The following is a 21,745-nucleotide window of genomic DNA, read 5'->3' as shown; positions in this document are numbered from 1 at the left end:
TTTATTTAAAATTAAAAAAAAAAAATTTCTATACTTTGTTATATATGGTTGTTTTTGTTAATTTTAGAAGTTTTAGAAAAAAAATAAACAAAAGTTGAATATTTGTTTATAACAAATTGGTAAGTTAATAAACAATAGAATTGTTGATTAAAAAAAAAAATTTTTCTTTTACTTTATAGAAGACTGTCAATTATGATTTTTAGGAAAAAAAAATTTCTTAACTAATTATTTAAACAATAGAAAATTAAAAAAAACGATTATAAATAATTAAAAATTGTTATTAAGGAAAAATTTTTTTTTTAAAAATCATAAAAATTTTAATGTAATAAAGTTGTGTTAAAATTTTTAAAAAAAATATTGATTTAATCAATTTGTTTAAAAAAAAATTATCAACAAATGGCGGGAATTTTTTTTTTTGCAAATCAATAAATATCTTGTATTAATAAAAAAACGATTATATGATGATTGAGAAAAAAAATTTTTTTTTAACATCATTACATGGATTTTTAAGTTTTTGTTTAAGTAAAAAAATTGTTATAAACAAAGTATAAATATTTTTTTAACTTTTATGGCACGATCTTGTTAAGTATGTATGTAAGAAAGGCTCTACGAAGCGAAATATTTTTACGACCATTATTTAAACATTTTTTTTCACTTACAATTAAGACGGTCGTTCGAGAAAATTTCGTTAGTTAACAATTATTTAACTTGTTGAAAAATTAACTTTAAGTAAAATTTTCAACGGGAATAAATTAATTATAGTGTTCAAAACACACCATAATTTTTTCAAATTTAAAAAAAAATATTCAATACCTTAAATAAATTAATTAATGTGCCGTAGTCGCTTTTGACGCCACGCGCGAATCCTAAAAATGTCACCCGCAGACCTATTTTCAGCGTTAAATTAACATTATAAATAATGGAGATAGAGTTCTGGGAGTCCGGAGTTTTTTATTAGAAATTTCCTCTTCTTTCAGAATCTTTATTTGAAATTTCTTAAATATTAATAGTTTATTAAATATTGGCAAAAAACTAAATGCCATTATTTTTTCATCTTTAATGGTCTATAACTTTTGCAATTTTTTATGTGCTAATACACGCTTTTAGCACATTTTTCTAGACGCCATTCCGGATCCAATGAGCTATCGCACATAATTTTAGGAGTAGTATCTCTATTTTGTTCCATTTTCAACTTGTCGACTAGACTATTCGGTGACAAGTCAATCAATAAGATCTTGCAATTGGTCCTAGTTTTCGTTTATTTTAAAAATTACAATATTTTATCTCTGTGGCAAAGCACCTCGTAATAACTAGTTGTCACTTTAATTATATAAATGATTTAATAGTGACTACAAAATGCTAGTAAATATAGTTTTCTTTGTTAATTCAGCCTTTCACTGGTCTAGAATAGATGTTGCTGCAAAGAATTCTCGTAGCTATGCTATTAAAATAATTGGACTTTTCTATATAGCAGCTACTTCTCATAGAAATTAACATTGTTACTTTTAAATAGGCCAGCATTACTTTGTTTTATATCAGGCGTAAAATATTAGAGGGGCTTATTATAATCCGATATAAAACTGTAAAAACAACTTAAATATTAGTGTTTTTAACAAAAATGTACACATAATATGGTATTTATTTCCAACACACAAATACACAGTATTTACAATATTCTTAACCTACATATTAATAATAATAATTAAAAATGGATAAGGAGAAAATTAAATAGACCATTAGATTCTTGATAGATTAGAATAAATCAATATACATCTTCGTAGTGACTTTTGACCCACGTAGGCAGTAAGTAGGGTTCGAATTCAGGCAAAACATTGTTGTTTCTGGTCAGATGACATGTGAGTTTCTAATACCTTTACGGAACTACACTAAGAAAGATACCTTTTCGTAGACTGAATATAAATTTCATTTTCAGTTTCTACACGAACGGAACATATCAAAATTTTATAAATATATCAAAACCAGATTTTTACTGAGTAATTTGAACTTTGTTCTGCCGGTGTTCAACGTGATTCTGTGCTTCAATTCCCAAAGCAATTAATATATTTTTATCTCCATTACGCGTGATTTAATACCTCCATTTGTTTGTATGCAATATACAAACTAACTATTTTCTAAACTGTGGAATGTCGATGACAATATTTAAAATTTATTTTTACGTGTTTCATTACACGTGTAAATGAAATTAAAAATTTAAACAACAACATGTATTTCTTAAGAAATTCGAGATTATTCATTATTATCTTCGCAAATGGATGGAGGTTATCGTAAGTTCCTTGTATAATTACATGCTCATCATGCTTTCTTGGCATTCATTTTTAAGTTCTTGCTGCAAACTCATCTTAAAATGTAAGTAAGCACTTCAATATTTATATATTTAACGCCAAAGAATTGATAAAAAAAGAAATACGCCCGATAGGATTTTTCCTTCAATCACGTTTGCCCATCACAATTTTTGTATTTTAAAATTAAAGTTCCGGAAATATTTCCAGCTCGAGTTCTTACCAGCATCTTCAAGGGAAAAGTGGAAACAGTTTTACTTAATTTGTTTTAATTATAAATAAAATGTATATATTATATATTTGGACTAATTTATAGTGTTAAGCACATCATACCATTAAATACCGACGTGGTATGTTAGTTGTTTGGGTCATATATCTACATTATACAAGTTTCTTAGAGATTCTTTGAGCTTTATATTATTTTCTTTATTCTAAACTTAATTCTAATAGACGCCTCATTAGTACGTAATTTGATATTTGAAATATGTAAATAAAATAAAACTCTGCAAAGACACTATGTAAGGTGTAATACATACTTCAGTAAAAGATATGGAAAAATCAAAGAGTTTTTTTTCTTCGAGAAAAATGAACAATGCTTAAAAAACGCTTTAAAACAGGGAGTTTTTAGATATCTTTATATACAACTGCAATCACTTATCAACTTTGAACTTTAACCAATTATGTTATCATTTCTCCGTATACACTATACATATATATGTTATAGACGGTAGAGATTGCGTTTCCTATAGATAAACTGACTTGTGCCGGTTCTTTGCAACGCCAGTCCCGTACATTACATTAATCTTGTCGATCAATCTTACTCTCCTTTTATAAAAAAATAATTAACAATATTCATCTCTTTTTGTCAAATTGTGTCTACACTGAAACAAAAAGAGACACAATGAATTAGATAAAACTGTATTCTTTAGTTTTTATTAATAAGTATTTGTGTAACGATTAAAATTGGTTTCATACATATTGCTTAAACAATCTTTTTTGAATATAGAACACGTAAGCCGAGTTATACCTTATTATTTTTATTGAAAGAATAACTTGTTATTACAGGCCAACCTTATGCAAATATTTAAAGCTATCGATATATACAAAAATTCCCAACACCTCTGATAGTACAACAGAGATTACAACATCAGTCTTTATTACAGAATGAAGGTAACATTGGTGCTGTTAGTTCTGGCGTGTGCCATGAGTCTCGCTTATGGAGACCTAGTCTGCGGTTCAAGCTACTGCAAAGACAACCCATGCACGGCGAAAATCAGCGCAAAGGCCTGTAAAACGCCTGCGTTGTACAGAGCCAACCACGCCGGCAAATGTGCTTGCTGCCCGGCCTGCGTAACTTTATTATGTATGTACAGACCTATGAAACAGTATTAACTTGAAATCGCAGCATTGTAGACGTACCGACATCTCTGGCAACAAATCATTGCATTGACGTCACCGTATTCAGACCGCTAAGGACTACTCTCCTTAGCCACTGGGGCCTTTTTACTCTCATTTCGAGCCTGTCAGTGGTTTGTCGAGGGTCCTCCCTTTAGGTTGTCAGTAGAGGAGCAAAAGCCTCCACATAGTCATGCGTTGGACACATAATGCGCACATTAATAGCACGATATTACGAGATGTATAACCATATAAATGTTGAAACTTGATTTTAACTTCAAAACTGCTTTTACCATTACATTGTTACATTGAGTAAGGATTTTTTGAAATTTTCACCAGCTACATTTATTTACAAAATAATTAATTTAAAAATGAATCGCAAAATATGTTGCTAAGCGCAAAACTCGAAGACTGCTGGACCAATTCGAGTGTTTTTTTTTTAACTTATTTCATGCACTCTGAGGGAGGTTAAGGTCACCATATATGGTGAGTACTAAGGCTTACTTTCAAAAGGCTGGCAACGCACTCGCGAGCACTTTGCCATTAAAAGTGTCCATGGGCGGCGATATCATTTAACATCAGATGAGCCTCTTGCCCGTTTGCCCTATATTGCCGTTTCTATATAAAAAAAGGTTTTATTCCGAACCGTCAGTCTCTATGGGATGGCATGATAAAATGTTCCATATTTATGTAGCTACTAAAAAGGTAGGCTAAGTAAACAAATCATATTAAGGCGCTACGAAGTTTGCGGGGGCAAATAAATATCCAGCCGTGCGAAGTCATGATATATTGTTAGATATATTATATAAATCTATGTGTTTTTACAGCTGAAGGAGCTGCCTGCAAGACTTACAGCAAGGAGTTAGGAGAGACTCCATCAGCAGTTTGTCGTGAACCACTCAAATGTCTCAAGGGTGTCTGCACCAAAGTAGCGCCTAGATCCTAATTTGATAAACCACTATTATAATTACAAAAACCAATTAATAAATAAAGATTCAAAGACAGCAGTTGTAATAAAAAAATCGAATGGAAAGTAACATTAATACTGCATATCCAATTTTTGTATAAAATATACTTTATCTCTATAAGTGTATAGTTTTTTATTCCTAACAAAATAAAGATACTCAAATTCATCTTTTGGTAATGTAGGTAGTATGAACGTTTTTTCCTTTAGCTCCCTTATCCAAATTCGAATTACATCTTTTTGACTGAAGTACTAATCTATCTCTTTTCATCACTATACGTAGGTATAATACTATACTTACACTGGAAGAGACAAAAGGCCTTTTAGAAAAGAGAGTGCTAAATGCTAATGTACTTTTATTGAATAACGAAGTTAGCCTTAAACATACCAATATACAGTATTTACAATTTTCTTAACCTTTAAAGTAATAATAATAATCATTAAAAATTAATAAATAGAAAATTAAAACAAATTTAAAAAGTTTGGTGCCTGTAGTAGTTTACCTTTTCGTACAATGTAATTTTTACATATTATGTATATTACTTTTTCTAAGATTTATTTTGGACACAGATCTGAGACTTTAACAAACTCCCACAGTCTTCCGCTTCAAGCTCAAACTTCAGCAGTATTTGGTTCTTTTAACTAAACATTGTCTTTTTCCTAACAGCGAACAACATTTACACATAAAGACTAATCAAATAAATAAATAAATCTGTACTAAACCTGATATAGTCTCATATCAAGATTTTATGACTCCTTCAGTATATTATAATAATAATAATAAAACCTTTATTTATGACAAAAGGGTTTGTGACAGAATTCATATATCATATACACTAGGGAGGCCCTGTGTTGTGGGTAACTAGAAAAACAATTATTACGTGGTACATGTTTAAATTATTTGAAAAAAAAATCATGATAGTAAAAAATATTAATAATAGTAATTAATTTACTGTTGCAAATGAAGTGAATGAGTGAGTGAGTGCGCATGTATTTGAGAGTGTAGCTGAAAGTTGTTATGATCGTGCACTGTGTCTGTGTTAGTTTATGAAACCTCAAAGTCATACCAAGATACGTAGCAATGTCCTGTAGACACGAAATTCAATTTGGCTAGTGTAGCCTCTACGTGTTGCTAGTTTATATCTGGATAGTTTTACGATCTCAGAATCCATAGATTTGGAAATTTTGTTATAAAGGAAGGGGCCCCTAAATGCAAAGGAGCGTTGACCAAACACAGTCCTTCGTTTTGGCGTTGGGAATAAAAAACGTCTATGTTAGTTGTGTGCTGATTTGTGAGCCCATGGAATCTATGATATCTTGAACAGGTTGCCAAGATGTAAAGCTTCCTTACCGAGAGGGTTTTTATTTCTAGGTGGAGTTTGACTGTGGGGTATCTAAACTAGTTATTTTTCTAAAATAAGTGAAAAAATTGCCAATTTTCATCATAGAGGTATGCTCTGCTGAGAGAAAGCGAAGAGTTCTGGTCTAGAATTTAATTATAATGCCTAGACAACTAATAGATCTAATAGAAACCTTAAAATACTCATTATTTAGTTTTCTCTCACTCACACTTTAAATATATTTTTATCTCCATTACGCGTGATTTATTACCTCCATTTATTTTTATGCAATATACAAACTAATTATATTCTAAGCTGTGGAATGTCGATGACAATATTTAAATTTTTTTTTTACGTATTTTGTAAATGAAATTAAAAATTTAAACAACAACATGTACTCCTTAAGAAATTCGACATTATTATTATTATCTTCGCAAAAGGATGGAGGTTATCGTAAGTTCCTTGTATAATTACATGCATCATCATCATGCTTTCTTGGCATTCACTTTCACGTTCTTGCTGCAAACTCATCTTATAATGTAAGTAGGCACTTCAATATTTTTATATTTGTTTATTGCCAAAGAATTTATAAAATAAGAAATACGCCCGATAGGAAAAAATCACGTTTGCCCATCACAATTGTTTAATTTTAAAATTAAAGTTCCGGAAATATTTATAGCTCGAGTTCGTACCAGAATCTTCAAGTGACAAGTGGGAACAGTTTTACTAACTTAACTTGTTTTAAATAGAATTAAAATATTATATACCTATATACATTTTAATTCTATTTAGTTTTTTAGAGTTTTTTTTTCTACGAGAAAAATGAACAACGCTTTAAAACGGGGAGTTTTTAGATATATATTTCTATATACTACTGCAATCACTATCAACTTTGAACTTTAACCAATAATGTTATCATTTCTCCGTATACATATATTTGTTATAAACGGTAGATTTTGCGCTTCCTATAGATAAATTGACTTGCGGTGGTTACACACAGCTTATCAGTAGTAGATCTTTATAGCTAATGTCTTGTGCAGGTACTTTGCCACGCCAGTCCCATACATCAACAGTGATCCCGTCAATCTAAGTCCCTTTTTATAAAAATAGAATTAACAATATTCGTCTCTTTTTGTCAAATTGTGTCTACACTGAGACAAAAAGAGACACAATGAATTCGATAAAACTGTATTATTTAGTTTTTATTAATAAGAATTTGTGTAACGATTAAAAATGGTTTCATACATATTGCTTATATGATATTTTTTGAATATAGAACACGTAAGCCGAGTTTTACTTAATTATTTCTAAATGGGTGTCTATGGGCTGCGAAGACTGCCCGTTTTGGTCGTCCCGCAAGCTCGAAAAAAAAATATTGAAAGAATTACTTGTTATTACAGGCCAACCTTATGCAAATATTTGAAGCTATCGCTATATATACAAGAAATCCCAACACCTGATAGTACAACAGAGCTTACAACGTCAGTCTTTATTACAGAATGAAGGTAACATTGGTGCTGTTAGTTCTGGCGTGTGCCATTAGCCTCGCCTACGGAGACCAAGTCTGCGGTCCAAGCTACTGCATAGACAACCCATGCACGGCGACAATCAGCGCAAAGGCCTGTAAAACGCCTGCGTTGTACCGAGCCAACCACGCCGGCAAATGTGCATGCTGTCCGGCCTGCGTTACTTTATTATGTAACATATTAAGACCTATGAAACAGTATTAACTTGAAATTGCAGTATTGTAGATGTAGCGACATATATTTTTTTTTTTTTTTTTATATATAATAGGGGGGGCAAACGAGCTTGCGGGACGACCAAAAAGGGTAGTCCACGCAGCCCATAGACACCCATTTTAGTGGGTGCGTTGCCGGCCTTTAAAAACTGACTGAAAACTGACATTGATGTCACACTGAAACTGAGTAACAAACTTATTCGGACCGCTAAGGACTTCTCTCCTTAGCCTCTGGGGTCTTCGGGCCAGTCAGTGGGTTGTGGAGGGTCCCCCCTTTAGGTTGGAGAGCAGCATAAGCCTCCACATGCGTTAGACATATGTGCACATTAATAGCACGAGATTACGTGATGTATAACCATATAAATGTTCAAACTTGATTTTGATTTCAAAACTGCTTTTACCATTACATTGTTATATTGAGTAACGAAAGCTATATTTATTTACAAATGTGTTATATTAGAAATGAATCGCAAAATATGTTGCTATGCGCAAAACTCGAAGACGGTTGGACCAATTCGAGTAGTTTTTTTTTTAAATTTATTACATGCACTCTGAGGAAGGTTTTTATACTCGCGAGCCTTTTGGTATTGAGAGTGTCCATGGGCTCCATCACTTAAAATCAGATTCTATAAAGGTTTTATTCCGAATAACCGTCAGTCTCTATGGGATCACATAATAAAATGTTCCATATTTATGTAGCTACCAAAAAGGCTAAGTATCCAATCATATAAAGGCGAAACGAAGTTTGCGGGGGCAAATAAATATCCAGCCGTGCGATGTCATGATTTATTGTTCGAGATTATATAAACTATTTGATTTTTTAGCTGATTTAGCCGCCTGCAAGACTTACAACAAAAAATTAGGAGAGACTCCATCAGCAGTTTGTCGTGAACCACTCAAATGCCTCAAGGGTGTCTGCACAGGGCTTAAATATGGTTTGAAATACCACCATTTCTGTTAAAATAAACAATTAATAAATAAAGATTCAAAGATTCAAAGATAGCAGCTGTAATAAAAATTATTCGAATGGAAAGTAAAGTTAATACTGCATACCCAATTTTTGTATAAAATATACTTTATCTCTATAAATATATAGTTTTTTTATTCCTATCAAAATAAAGCTACTCAAATTCATCTTTTGCATTCCTACATAACGTACGTAGTATGAACGTTTATTCCTTTAACTTCCTTCAAATTCGAATTACATTTTTTTGACTCGAGTACTCATCTGTCTCTTTTCATCACTATACGTACTATACTTACACTGGAAGAGACAAAAAAGCCTTTTAAAATAGAGAGAACAGCTGACGTACTTTTATTCCATAATGAAGTTAGCCTTGAACATACAGTATTTACAATTTTCTTAACCTATAAAGTAATAATAATAATCATTAAAAAGTAATAGTTTGAAAGTTTGGTCCCTATAGCAGTTTACCTTTACGTACAGTCGTACAATGTAATTTTTATATAGTCTGTATATTACTATATCTAACATTTATTTTGGAGACCTTAAAAAACTCCCGCAGTCTTCCGCTTCAAGCTCAAACTTCAGCAGTATTAGGTTCTTTTAACTAAACATTGTCTTTTTCCTAACAGCGACCAAAATTTACACAAAAAGACTAATCAAATAAAAAAAATCTGTACTGAACCTGATATAGTCTCATATCAAGATTATATGACTCCTTAAGTATATTATAATAATAATAATAAAAACTTTATTTATGACAAAAGGGTTTGACAGAATTCATATATCGCTAGTCCCCACACTAGGCCCTGTGTTGTGGGTAACTAGAAAAACAATTATTACGTGGTACATGTTTAAATTATTTGAAAAAAAAACATGATAGTAAAAAATAATAATAATAGTAATTAATTTACTGTTGCAAATGAAGTGAATGAGTCAGTGTGTGAATAGGTGTGTATGCGCATGTATTTGAGAGTGTAGCTGAAAGTTGTTATGATCGTGCACTGTGTCTGTGTTAGTTTATGAAACCTCAAAGTCATACCAAGATACGTAGCAATGCCCTGTAGACACGAAATCCAATTTGGCTTGTGTAGCCTCTACGTGTTGCTAGTTTATATCTGGATAGTTTTACGATCTCAGAATCCATAGATTTGGAAATTTGGTTATAAAGGAAGGGGCCCCTAAATGCAAAGGAGCGTTGACCAAACACAGTCCTTCGTTTTGGCGTTGGGAATAAAAAACGTCTGTGTTAGATGTGTGCTGATTTGTGAGCCCATGGAATCTATGATATCTTGAACAGTTCGCCAAGATGTAAAGCTTCCTTACCGAGAGGGTTTTTGTTTCTAGGTGGAGTTTGACTGTGGGGTATCTAAACTAGTTAATTTTTTTTAATTTTTCTAAAATAAGTGAAAAAATTGCCAATTTTCATCATAGAGGTATGCTCTGCTGAGAGAAAGCGAAGAGTTCTGGTCTAGGTTTTAATTATAATGCCTAGACAACTAATAGATCTAATAGAAACCTTAAAATACTCATTATTTAGTTTTCTCTCACTCACACTTTAAATATATTTTTATCTCCATTACGCGTGATTTATTACCTCCATTTATTTTTATGCAATATACAAACTAATTATATTCTAAGCTGTGGAATGTCGATGACAATATTTAAAAATTTTTTTTACGTATTTTGTAAATGATATTAAAAATTTAAACAGCAACATGTATTCCTTAAGAAATTCGACATTATTATTATTATCTTCGCAAAAGGATGGAGGTTATCGTAAGTTCCTTGTATAATTACATGCATCATCATGCTTTCTTGGCATTCACTTTCACGTTCTTGCTGCAAACTCATCTTAAAATGTAAGTAGGCACTTCAATATTTTTATATTTGTTTAATGCCAAAGAATTTATAAAATAAGAAATACGCCCGATAGGAAAAAATCACGTTTGCCCATCACAATTGTTTAATTTTAAAATTAAAGTTCCGGAAATATTTATAGCTCGAGTTCTTACCAGAATCTTCAAGTGACAAGTGGGAACAGTTTTACATAATTTGTTTTAAATAGAATTAAAATAATATATATATATATACATTTTAATTCTATTTAGTTTATTAGAGTTTTTTTTTCTACGAGAAAAATTAACAACGCTCAAAAAACGCAAAAAACGCACTTATCAACTTTGAACTTTAACCAATCATGTTATCATTTCTCCGTATACGTATATTTGTTATAAACGGTAGAGATTGCGTTTCCTATAGATAAATTGACTTGCGATGGTTACACACAGCTTCTCAGTAGTAGATCTACGTATATATAGCGATTGTCTTGTGCAGGTACTTTGCCACGCCAGTCCCATACATCAACAGTGATCCCGTCAATCTAAGTCCCCTTTTATAAAAACAGAATTAACAATATTCGTCTCTTTTTGTCAAATTGTGTCTACACTGAGACAAAAAGAGACACAACGAATTAGATAAAACTGTATTATTTAGTTTTTATTTATAAGTATTTGTGTAACGATTTCAAATGTTTTCATATATATTGCTTAAACAATCTTTTTTGAATATAGAACACGCAAGTTATACTTAATTATTTTTATTGAATAAATAACTTGTTATTACAGGTCACCCTTATGCAAATATTTAAAGCTATCGCTATATATACAAAAAATCCCAACACCTGATAGTACAACAGAGCTTACAACGTCAGTCTTTATTACAGAATGAAGGTCACATTGGTGCTGTTAGTTCTGGCGTGTGCCATTAGCCTCGCCTACGGCGACCAAGTCTGCGGTTCGAGCTACTGCAAAGACAACCCATGCACGGCAAAAATCAGCGCAAAGGCCTGTAAAACGCCTGCGTTGTACCGAGCCAACCACGCTGGCAAATGTGCTTGCTGCCCGGCCTGCGTAACTTTATTATGTATGTACAGACCTATGAAACAGTATTAACTAGAAATTGCAGTATTGTAGACGTATCGACATCTCTGGCAACAAATCATTGCATTGACGTCACCGTATTCGGACCGCTAAGGACTACTTCTCCTTAGCCACTGGGGCCTTTTTATTCTCATTTCGAGCCTGTCAGTGGTTTGTCGAGGGTCCTCCCTTTAGGTTGTCAGTAGAGGAGCAAAAGCCTCCACATAGTCATGCGTTGGACACATAATGCGCACATTAATAGCACGATATTACGAGTTGTATAACCATATAAATGTTAAAACTTGATTTTAACTTCAAAACAGCTTTTACCATTACATTGTTACATTGAGTAAGGATTTTTTGAAATTTTAACCAGCTACATTTATTTACAAAATAATTAATTTAAAAATGAATCGCAAAATATGTGTCTAAGCGCAAAACTCGAAGACTGCTGGACCAATTCGAGTGTTTTTTTTAACTTATTTCATGCACTCTGAGGGAGGTTAAGGTCACCATAAATGGTGAGTACTAAGGCTTACTTTCAAAAGGCCGGCAACGCACTCGCGAGCACTTTGCCATTAAAAGTGTCCATGGGCGGCGATATCATTTAACATCAGATGAGCCTCTTGCCCTTTTGCCCTATATTACCGTTTCTATATAAAAACAAGGTTTTATTCCGAACCGTCAGTCTCTATGGGATGATATAATAAAATGTTCCATATTTATGTAGCTACTGAAATGGTAGGCTAAGTAACAAATCATATTAAGGCGAAACGAAGTTTGCGGGGGCAAATAAATATCCAGCCGTGCGAAGTCATGATATATTATTCGAGTTATTATATAAACTATTTGTTTTTTTAGCTGAAGGAGCCGCCTGCAAGACCTACAGCAAGGAGTTAGGAGAAACTCCATCAGCAGTTTGTCGTGAACCACTCAAATGTCTCAAGGGTGTCTGCACCAAAGTAGCGCCTAGATCCTAATTTGATAAACCACTATTATAATAACAAAAAACCAATTAATAAATAAAGATTCAAAGACAGCAGTTGTAATAAAAAAAATCGAATAGAAAGTAACATTAATACTGCATACCCAATTTTTGTATAAAATATACTTTATCTCTATAAATATATAGTTTTTTTATTCCTAACAGAATAAAGCTATTCAAATTCATCTTTTGGTAATGTAGTATAGTAGTATGAACGTTTTTTCCTGTAGCTCCCTTATCCAAATTCGAATTACATATTTGTGACTGAAGTACTAATCTATCTCTTTTCATCACTATACGTATAATACTATACTTACACTGGAAGAGACAAAAGGCCTTTTAGAAAAGAGAGTGCTAATGTACTTTTATTGAATAACGAAGTTAGCCTTAAATATACCAATATACAGTATTTACAATTTTCTTAACCTTTAAAGTAATAATAATAATCATTAAAAATTAATAAATAGAAAATTAAAACAAATTTAAAAAGTTTGGTGCCTGTAGTAGTTTACCTTTTCGTACAATGTAATTTTTACATAGTATGTATATTACTTTTTCTAAGATTTATTTTGGACACAGATCTGAGACTTTAACAAACTCCCACAGTCTTCCGCTTCAAGCTCAAACTTCAGCAGTATTTGGTTCTTTTAACTAAACATTGTCTTTTTCCTTACAGCGAACAACATTTACACATAAAGATCAAATAAATAAATAAATCTGTACTAAACCTGATATAGTCTCATATCAAGATTTTATGACTCCTTCAGTATATTATATTAATAATAAAACCTTTATTTATGACAAAAGGGTTTGTTTGTGACAGAATTCATATATCGCTACTCCCCACACTAGGGAGGCTCTGTGTTGTGGGTTACTAGAAAAACAATTATTACGTGGTACATGTTTAAATTATTTGAAAAAAAAAGATGAAAATAAAAAATAATAATAATAGTAATTAATTTACTGTTGCAAATGAAGTGAATGAGTGAGTGTGTGAATAGGTGTGTATGCGCATGTATTTGAGAGTGTAGCTGAAAGTTGTTATGATCGTGCCCTGTGTCTGTGTTAGTTTATGAAACCTCAAAGTCATACCAAGATACGTAGCAATGCCCTGTAGACACGAAATCCAATTTGGCTTGTGTAGCCTCTACGTGTTGTTAGTTTACATCTGGATAGTTTTACGATCTCAGAATCCATAGATTTGGAAATTTGGTTATAAAGGAAGGGGCCCCTAAATGCAAAGGAGCGTTGACCAAACACAGTCCTTCGTTTTGGCGTTGGGAATAAAAAACGTCTGTGTTAGATGTGTGCTGATTTGTGAGCCCATGGAATCTATGATATCTTGAACAGGTTGCCAAGATGTAAAGCTTCCTTACCGAGAGGCTATTTGTTTCTAGGTGGAGTTTGACTGTGGGGTATCTAAACTAGTTAATTTTTTTTTAATTTTTCTAAAATAAGTGAAAAAGTTGCCAATTTTCATCATAGAGGTATGCTCTGCTGAGAGAAAGCGAAGAGTTCTGGTCTAGAATTTAATTATAATGCCTAGACAACTAATAGATCTAATAGAAACCTTAAAATACTCATTATTTAGTTTTCTCTCACTCACACTTTAAATATATTTTTATCTCCATTACGCGTGATTTATTACCTCCATTTATTTTTATGCAATATACAAACTAATTATATTCTAAGCTGTGGAATGTCGATGACAATATTTAAAAAATTTTTTTACGTATTTTGTAAATGATATTAAAAATTTAAACAGCAACATGTATTCCTTAAGAAATTCGACATTATTATTATTATCTTCGCAAAAGGATGGAGGTTATCGTAAGTTCCTTGTATAATTACATGCATCATCATGCTTTCTTGGCATTCACTTTCACGTTCTTGCTGCAAACTCATCTTAAAATGTAAGTAGGCACTTCAATATTTTTATATTTGTTTAATGCCAAAGAATTTATAAAATAAGAAATACGCCCGATAGGAAAAAATCACGTTTGCCCATCACAATTGTTTAATTTTAAAATTAAAGTTCCGGAAATATTTATAGCTCGAGTTCGTACCAGAATCTTCAAGTGACAAGTGGGAACAGTTTTACTAACTTAACTTGTTTTAAATAGAATTAAAATATTATATACCTATATACATTTTAATTCTATTTAGTTTTTTAGAGTTTTTTTTTCTACGAGAAAAATGAACAACGCTTAAAAACGCTTTAAAACGGGGAGTTTTTAGATATATATTTTTATATACAACTGCAATCACTTATCAACTTTGAACTTTAACCAATAATGTTATCATTTCTCCGTATACATATATTTGTTTTAAACGGTAGAGATTGCGTTTCCTATAGATAAATTGACTTGCGATGGTTACACACAGCTTCTCAGTAGTAGATCTACGTATATATAGCGATTGTCTTGTGCAGGTACTTTGCCACGCCAGTCCCATACATCAACAGTAATCCCGTCAATCTAAGTCCCCTTTTATAAAAATTGTATTAACAATATTCGTCTCTTTTTGTCAAATTGTGTCTACACTGAGACAAAAAGAGACACAACGAATTAGATAAAACTGTATTTTTTAGTTTTTATTTATAAGAATTTGTGTAACGATTTAAAATGTTTTCATACATATTGCTTATATGATATTTTTTGAATATAGAACACGTAAGCCGAGTTTTACTTAATTATTTCTAAATGGGTGTCTATGGGCTGCGCAGACTGCCCTTTTTGGTCGTCCCGCAAGCTCGAAAAAAAAATATTGAAAGAATTACTTGTTATTACAGGCCAACCTTATGCAAATATTTGAAGCTATCGCTATATATACAAGAAATCCCAACACCTGATAGTACAACAGAGCTTACAACGTCAGTCTTTATTACAGAATGAAGGTAACATTGGTGCTGTTAGTTCTGGCGTGTGCCATGAGTCTCGCTTATGCAGACCTAGTCTGCGGTTCAAGCTACTGCAAAGACAACCCATGCACGGCGAAAATCAGCGCAAAGGCCTGTAAAACGCCTGCGTTGTACCGAGCCAACCACGCCGGCAAATGTGCTTGCTGCCCGGCCTGCGTTACTTTATTATGTAACATATAAAGACCTATGAAACAGTATTAACTTGAAATTGCAGTATTGTAGATGTAGCGATATCTCTGACATTGATGTCACACTGAAACGTTGAGTAACAAACTCATTCGGACCGCTAAGGACTTCTCTCTTCTCCTTAGCCTCTGGGGTCTTCGGGCCATTCAGTGGGTTGTGGAGGGTCCCCCCTTTAGGTTGGAGAGCAGCATAAGCCTCCACATGCGTTGGACACATAATGTGCACATTAATCGCACGAGACTACGATAACCATATAAATGTTCAAACTTGTTTTAGATTTCAAAACTGCTTTTACCATTACATTGTTATATTAAGTAACGAAAGCTATATTTATTTACAAATGTATTTATATTAGAAATGAATCGCAAAATATGTTGCTAAGCGCAAAACTCGAAGACGGCTGGACCAATTCGAGTAGTTTTTTTTAAATTTATTTCATGCACTTTGAGGAAGGTTTTTATACTTAGACTTGCTTTTAAAAGGCCGGCAATGACTCGCGATCCTTTTGGTATTGAGAGTGTCCATGGGCGGCGATATCACTTAACATCAGATGAGCCTCTTGCCCGTTTGCCCTATTTTGCCGTTTTCTTATAAAAAAGGTTTTATTCCGAACCGTCAGTCTCTATGGGATGGCATAATAAAATGTTCCATATTTATGTAGCTACTAAAAAGGTAGGCTAAGTAAACAAATCATATTAAGGCGCAACGAAGTTTACGGAGGCAAATAAATATTCAGCCGTGCGAAGTCGTGATATATTATTCGAGTTATTATATAAATCTATGTGTTTTTACAGCTGAAGGAGCTGCGTGCAAGACTTACAGCAAGGAGTTAGGAGAAACTCCATCAGCAGTTTGTCGTGAACCACTCCAATGTCTCAAGGGTGTCTGCACCAAAGTAGCGCCTAGATTTATTCATTTCGAAGAAGACCACTATTTTAATGACAAAAAATCAATTAATAAATAAAGATTCAAAGACAGTTGTAATAAAAAAATATTCGAATAGAAAGTAACATTAATACTGCATACTCGAATTTTGTTTTTATCTTTATATATATAATTCTTCTGTGAGTGTGTATGTCACTGAACTTCTCTCAAACGACTGGACCGATTTTGATGAAATTTTTTGTGTGTGTTCAAGGGGATCTGGGAATGGTTTAGATTCACAAATCAGCCCGACAGATGGCGCTGCAGTCGGTACTTTCATACTTTGTTTAATATCTTAATCGGTTGAAATATCATGCAGGACAACGTCTGTGGGGTCCGCTAGTATTTTTATAAATATATAGTTTTTTTATTCCTATCAAAATAAAGCTACTCAAATTCATCTTTTGCATTCCTACATTACGTAGGTAGTATGAACGTTTTTTCCTTTAACTTCCTTCAAATTCGAGTTACATATTTTTGATTGAAGTACTCATCTATCTCTTTTCATCACTATTCGTACTATACTTACACTGGAAGAGACAAAAAAGCCTTTTAAAATAGAGAGTACTTTTATTGAATAACGAAGTTAGCCTTGCACATACAGTATTTTAAATTTTCTTAACCTATAAAGTAATAATAATAATCATTGAAAACTAATAAATAGAAAATTAAAACAAATTTAAAAAGTTTGGTCCCTATGGCAGTTTACCTTTACGTACAATGTAATTTTTACATACTCTGTACTTTTTCTAAGATTTATTTTGGACACAGAACTGTGACCTTAACAAACTCCCGCAGTCTTCCGCTTCAAGCTCAAACTTCAGTAGTATTAGGTTCTTTTAACTAAACATTGTCTTTTTCCTAACAGCGAACAAAATTTAACACAAAAAGACCAAATGTAGTTAAAAATCTGTAGTAAACCTGATATAGTCTCATATCAAGATTTTATGACTCCTTCAGTATATTGAACACGATATTTGAATATCCTTTTGTAAGACCACATTTTATGGCATTTTATTGAGTAATAAAACACCACAAAAGCGACTGGATTATTCAGAAATAGGTCCGTATAAGCCGGAGTTGTAAAATAAATGTATGCAGCAAATAATGTTTTTGAATAAGGCGAATTATCAAGGAACACCTTTCGATATGCACCAACAATATAAGAGTAGCTATAATATCCGTAGCGCTGATGTCGCAACCTTGAGATCGCGTACCAAAAGTCAAAACTAAACTAAGCTATTCCTATCGGCAGTTATAGAACACATTTCGACCCGAATTTATCTCACGTGATGACATATACTAATGTTCGGTTAAATTACAATTGTAAAAGATGTTTAAAGGGCGTAAAAAAATTTAATAACAGAGCAGTGTTGGTCTAGTGGCTTCAGCGTTCGACTCTCACCCCTGAGACGTAGGTTCGAACCTCGGCTATGCACCAATGGACTTTTTTCTATGTGCGCTTTTGACATTTGCGCAAACGATGAAGGAATTCATCGTGAGGAAACCGGCTTGCCTAAGACCCAAAAAGTCGACGGCGTGTGTCAGGCACAGAAGGCTGATCACCTACTCGTCTATTAGATTGACAAATGATCATGAAACCACTGATTTTTTTAATGCAGCTTCATCAGTGTTGCCATTAATAGAATCTCTAGGAAGATTTATTTAATAATAATAATATATACCGAAGAGTTTGGTTCAACGTGATATAAGAAACTACTGGAATTTTTGATTAATAAATCAATATTAAATTGGAATGAGCATATGATGCCTAATAACATAATTCTTCCCCCTTTTCTTGATGAGTGTTCTTTAATTAAATTTGTGCTAGAGTTTACATTTACAACGAAAATTATCCTTAATGAAAATCGTTACGTTTGATGTCATTCCCCAAATTTCCTCCCGAAATTTCCGCCCGCCCCTTGAATATCCTCGATGACCGTACGAACAAAAATAAAATGCCAGAAACAGCGACCCCATTTTAAAATAGCAATTCCATTTCTGAGGGAAATGTGAATTAACATAATCTTTATTCCTTTTCTTTATTTAGACCTCGAAGTTGCCGGCGTAATTTTATTGACGTCTTTGGTTTACTTTAAAATTAACACAAATTTAATTATAGTAATCTTTGGAAAACTTCTACTAAATAATAATCTCGTACCGTTCAAATGCTTATTAAAAATATTTTTAATGATAGAGATACGTAAAAAAATCATTATGTACGTAATAAACAAAACACAAACTATAATTAAAAAGAAAAATAAAATGTTTATTATGGAACATAAGATACAGTATCACTTATTCCATGTCATTAAATTTGAATTTGTAGGCACTACTCATCGGCAGAGAAGACAGAGGGTGTAGGCCGAAAAAGCCGGCGTAAAAAACTCTAGGTACTCTTTTAAAATAGCAAATCATCAAACAACATTTATTTTAAAACAAATACCGCAAGTTAATTAGAAGTAGCCTTTCTAGCACTAGTCCCAGGCCCTTTTATCAACTAGATCATCGTTAACTTTATAGTAAGCCTTTTTACACAGCTTTTCTTTAATACATTTCTTAAATTTATTAAAAGGCAGAGATAAAAGAGCCTCTGGGATTTTATTAAAGAAGAGTATCCCTTAACCCAAAAAAAAATTACTAACTTTAGATAGTCTAGTACGGGGAAATACAATTATGTATATACAAGACCAATCAATAAGTATTGGAAATAGTAAAGTAAAATAAAGTGCACTAGCCCCCACACTAGAATTCCTTGTGTTGTGGGCAGCCAGTCTCTTCCTTTTGACATGTTAACTATACTTGACAATAATTTCTACATAACACAATTTATCATTAAATTATATTTGCACAAGAATTTTCTGTATCAGCCTAAGACAGGTTGACAAGATTTTGTTTAAGATTTTTAGTGAATGTATGTAATGTGAGTTTTGATATGTTAGAGAAAATTTTGTTTTAAGAAAGTGGTTAAAAATGAAAGGTCCTTGGGCGAAAAAGTGCGTTTCTGGGTTGCTTATATAAAGGTTTGCGTTGTGTATGATGTGGTGTGGTCGGTGATTGTTTCCAAAAAGTCTGCATATTGGTTTTAAGTATAATTGTCTAACAGTTACAAGTTTTGTTTCATTTTACAATTTTGAAGTTGAGTAGGATATCTTAAGAATGACACGTTGGGTTCGCTCAATTTTCAGCATTAGTTGCTGGCGCTCCAACCCATACCGAAAAAGAAAGAGCATAATTTTTATAATCTAAGCTCAAAATTAAAAACAAATTACCAAAATTAGTAAATTTATACATTTACAATTTCAGAATTAATATCTGAGTTTCATCATCGGTCGTCCAAGTAGAAATCGAAATTCCACCCGTGTCACCTCGACATCCGTCGTTGCACAAGTGAGCGCTTAAGGCACTTTTTGCAGCGCACCACGACTATGTGGAACCAGCTGCTCACTGAAGTTTTTACGAACCAATTCGACTAAGATTCCTTCCTAAAACAGGAATAAATTCCGACAACGCACTCGCGAGACAGAAGGCAGTGTGAGTGTCCATGGGTAGCTAACACTTAACATCAGGTGAGTGCTGATTAAAAAAACTGTGTACTTACAGGAAGGCCTGTATGTGTACGCAACAAAGTACCAAAACTTCTCATTTTAACAATACAAAAGCCAAAGCAACATAAGTAAGAAGATTATTAGTATCTTGAAGTACTCATCTGTCTCTTTTCATCCCAGCATAAACACAATTTGAAAGGAAGAGAGGAAAGAGTTGTTTAATTAAAGGAGCGCAATAAGCCGATATGATATTGTCAAACATACAATTAAAATCACTTAAAAATTAACTGCTATTCGTTAGTCACGCTAAAGCGTGAGAATGGCTGGACCAATTTGGCTAATTATAATCTTGAAATATTTGTGGAAGTTCAGGGAAGGTTTCAACGGTAGGAAACACAAATAATAAGTCAAGAAAAATACTGAAAACAACAATTGAATTTTCAAATAAAAACTAGTTAAGAAATATGTGATGTCTTTTGTATTTTTAGAAATAAAAATTTGTCACTTGGTTGTATATAGATGCATAGCTGTGGGACCGATCTCTTTGGTCTGTTTAAAAAACAAACTTTAAGTATTGACACAAACATATATTGGTGATACGAAGTTCATCGGGTCATCTAGCATATAATAATTATCTTAATTACATATTGTTGTCTACATGGCCAGTCTCAAGTCGTGGTCAAACCATCATGGAGTACATCGAATTTCGTTTAACGCCATCTAGCGCTTTATAACTAATTGTATAATTTTCTCACAGTAATAATTAATTGATTTTGTAAACGTTAATTTAATAAACTCAAATCCTCAAACTCAAAACTCAAACTCAAAATATCTTTATTCAAGTAGGTAACCAAGTACACTTTTGAATAGTCAAGTTAAATTAATCGTAAATTTACATTTACTACCAGTTCGCAAGTCAAGGGCGTAGAGCGGGTAAGAAGAACTGGCAAGAAACTTTCCGCCACTCTTTTTAATCGCCAAGTATTGTCATACAAATTGTTTGAACTGGAGCAATTCAATCCCAAGGATTAGGATCATTTAAGTAGTCCTCAAATTTATAAAAAGCTTTGTTGATTAATTTTCGTTTAACGAGGACTTTGAATTTATTTAGTGATAATTCTCTAATTGCGCTTGGGAGTTTGTTGTAAAAACGAATACAATTTCCATATAAGGAGTGATTTATCTTTTGGAGCCTGGTTGGTCGTACACTCAAATTAGTTCTATTTCGCGTATTATACTGGTGAAAGTCACCATTTGTTTATATTTTTTTGGACATACAACAAGGCTTCAAGAATATATTGACCAGATAGTGTCATAATATTTAATTCCTTAAACTTATTCCGTACCGACTCCCTCGGAGAAACACAACAAATACCCCGAACAGCCCGCTTCTGCAGCACAAATATGGATTGAACCTCTGCAGCAGCACCCCACAATAAAATGCCGTACGACATAACGCTATGAAAGTAGCTATGATACACAATTTTAGCCGTGTCCTCATCAGTAAACTGTCGGATTTTCTTTACTGCATATGCTGCAGAGCTCAGCCTATTCGAAAGA

At 32.8% G+C, this 21,745-nt stretch overlaps 1 protein-coding gene and 1 long non-coding RNA gene across 2 annotated transcripts; both read left to right on the top strand.

The window, feature by feature from the left end:
- Positions 1 to 2,234: 2,234 nt before the first annotated feature.
- On the top strand, positions 2,235 to 8,739 carry LOC125052921. Its single transcript, XR_007117512.1, has 3 exons — positions 2,235 to 2,367; positions 3,464 to 3,663; positions 8,562 to 8,739. It is a non-coding gene; the product is annotated as an uncharacterized LOC125052921 (long non-coding RNA).
- A 1,714-nt stretch (positions 8,740 to 10,453) lies between these two features.
- On the top strand, positions 10,454 to 12,749 carry LOC125052919 (fungal protease inhibitor-1-like). The gene is made up of 3 exons (XM_047654001.1): positions 10,454 to 10,563; positions 11,427 to 11,626; positions 12,484 to 12,749. Exons 1-3 carry the CDS (start codon positions 10,469 to 10,471, stop codon positions 12,600 to 12,602), a joined length of 414 nt encoding a protein of 137 aa, XP_047509957.1. The 5' UTR covers positions 10,454 to 10,468; the 3' UTR covers positions 12,603 to 12,749.
- The last annotated feature ends 8,996 nt before the right edge of the window (positions 12,750 to 21,745 follow it).

Source organism: Pieris napi, chromosome 10 (assembly GCF_905475465.1).
Source record: "Pieris napi chromosome 10, ilPieNapi1.2, whole genome shotgun sequence".
Classification (NCBI taxonomy): Eukaryota; Metazoa; Arthropoda; class Insecta; order Lepidoptera; family Pieridae; genus Pieris; species Pieris napi.
This window is presented reverse-complemented; position numbering and strand designations above follow the sequence as displayed.

Bases quoted from the DNA above. Each gene is read 5' to 3' on its own strand.
- LOC125052919 (XM_047654001.1), top strand. From the start codon at position 10,469: ATGGAGGTTATCGTAAGTTCCTTGTATAATTACATGCATCATCATGCT. The intron at 10,564-11,426 runs GTAAGTAGGCAC...TCTTTATTACAG, and splicing joins CTGCAAACTCATCTTAAAAT to AATGAAGGTCACATTGGTGC. The intron at 11,627-12,483 runs GTATGTACAGAC...TTGTTTTTTTAG, and splicing joins GGCCTGCGTAACTTTATTAT to CTGAAGGAGCCGCCTGCAAG.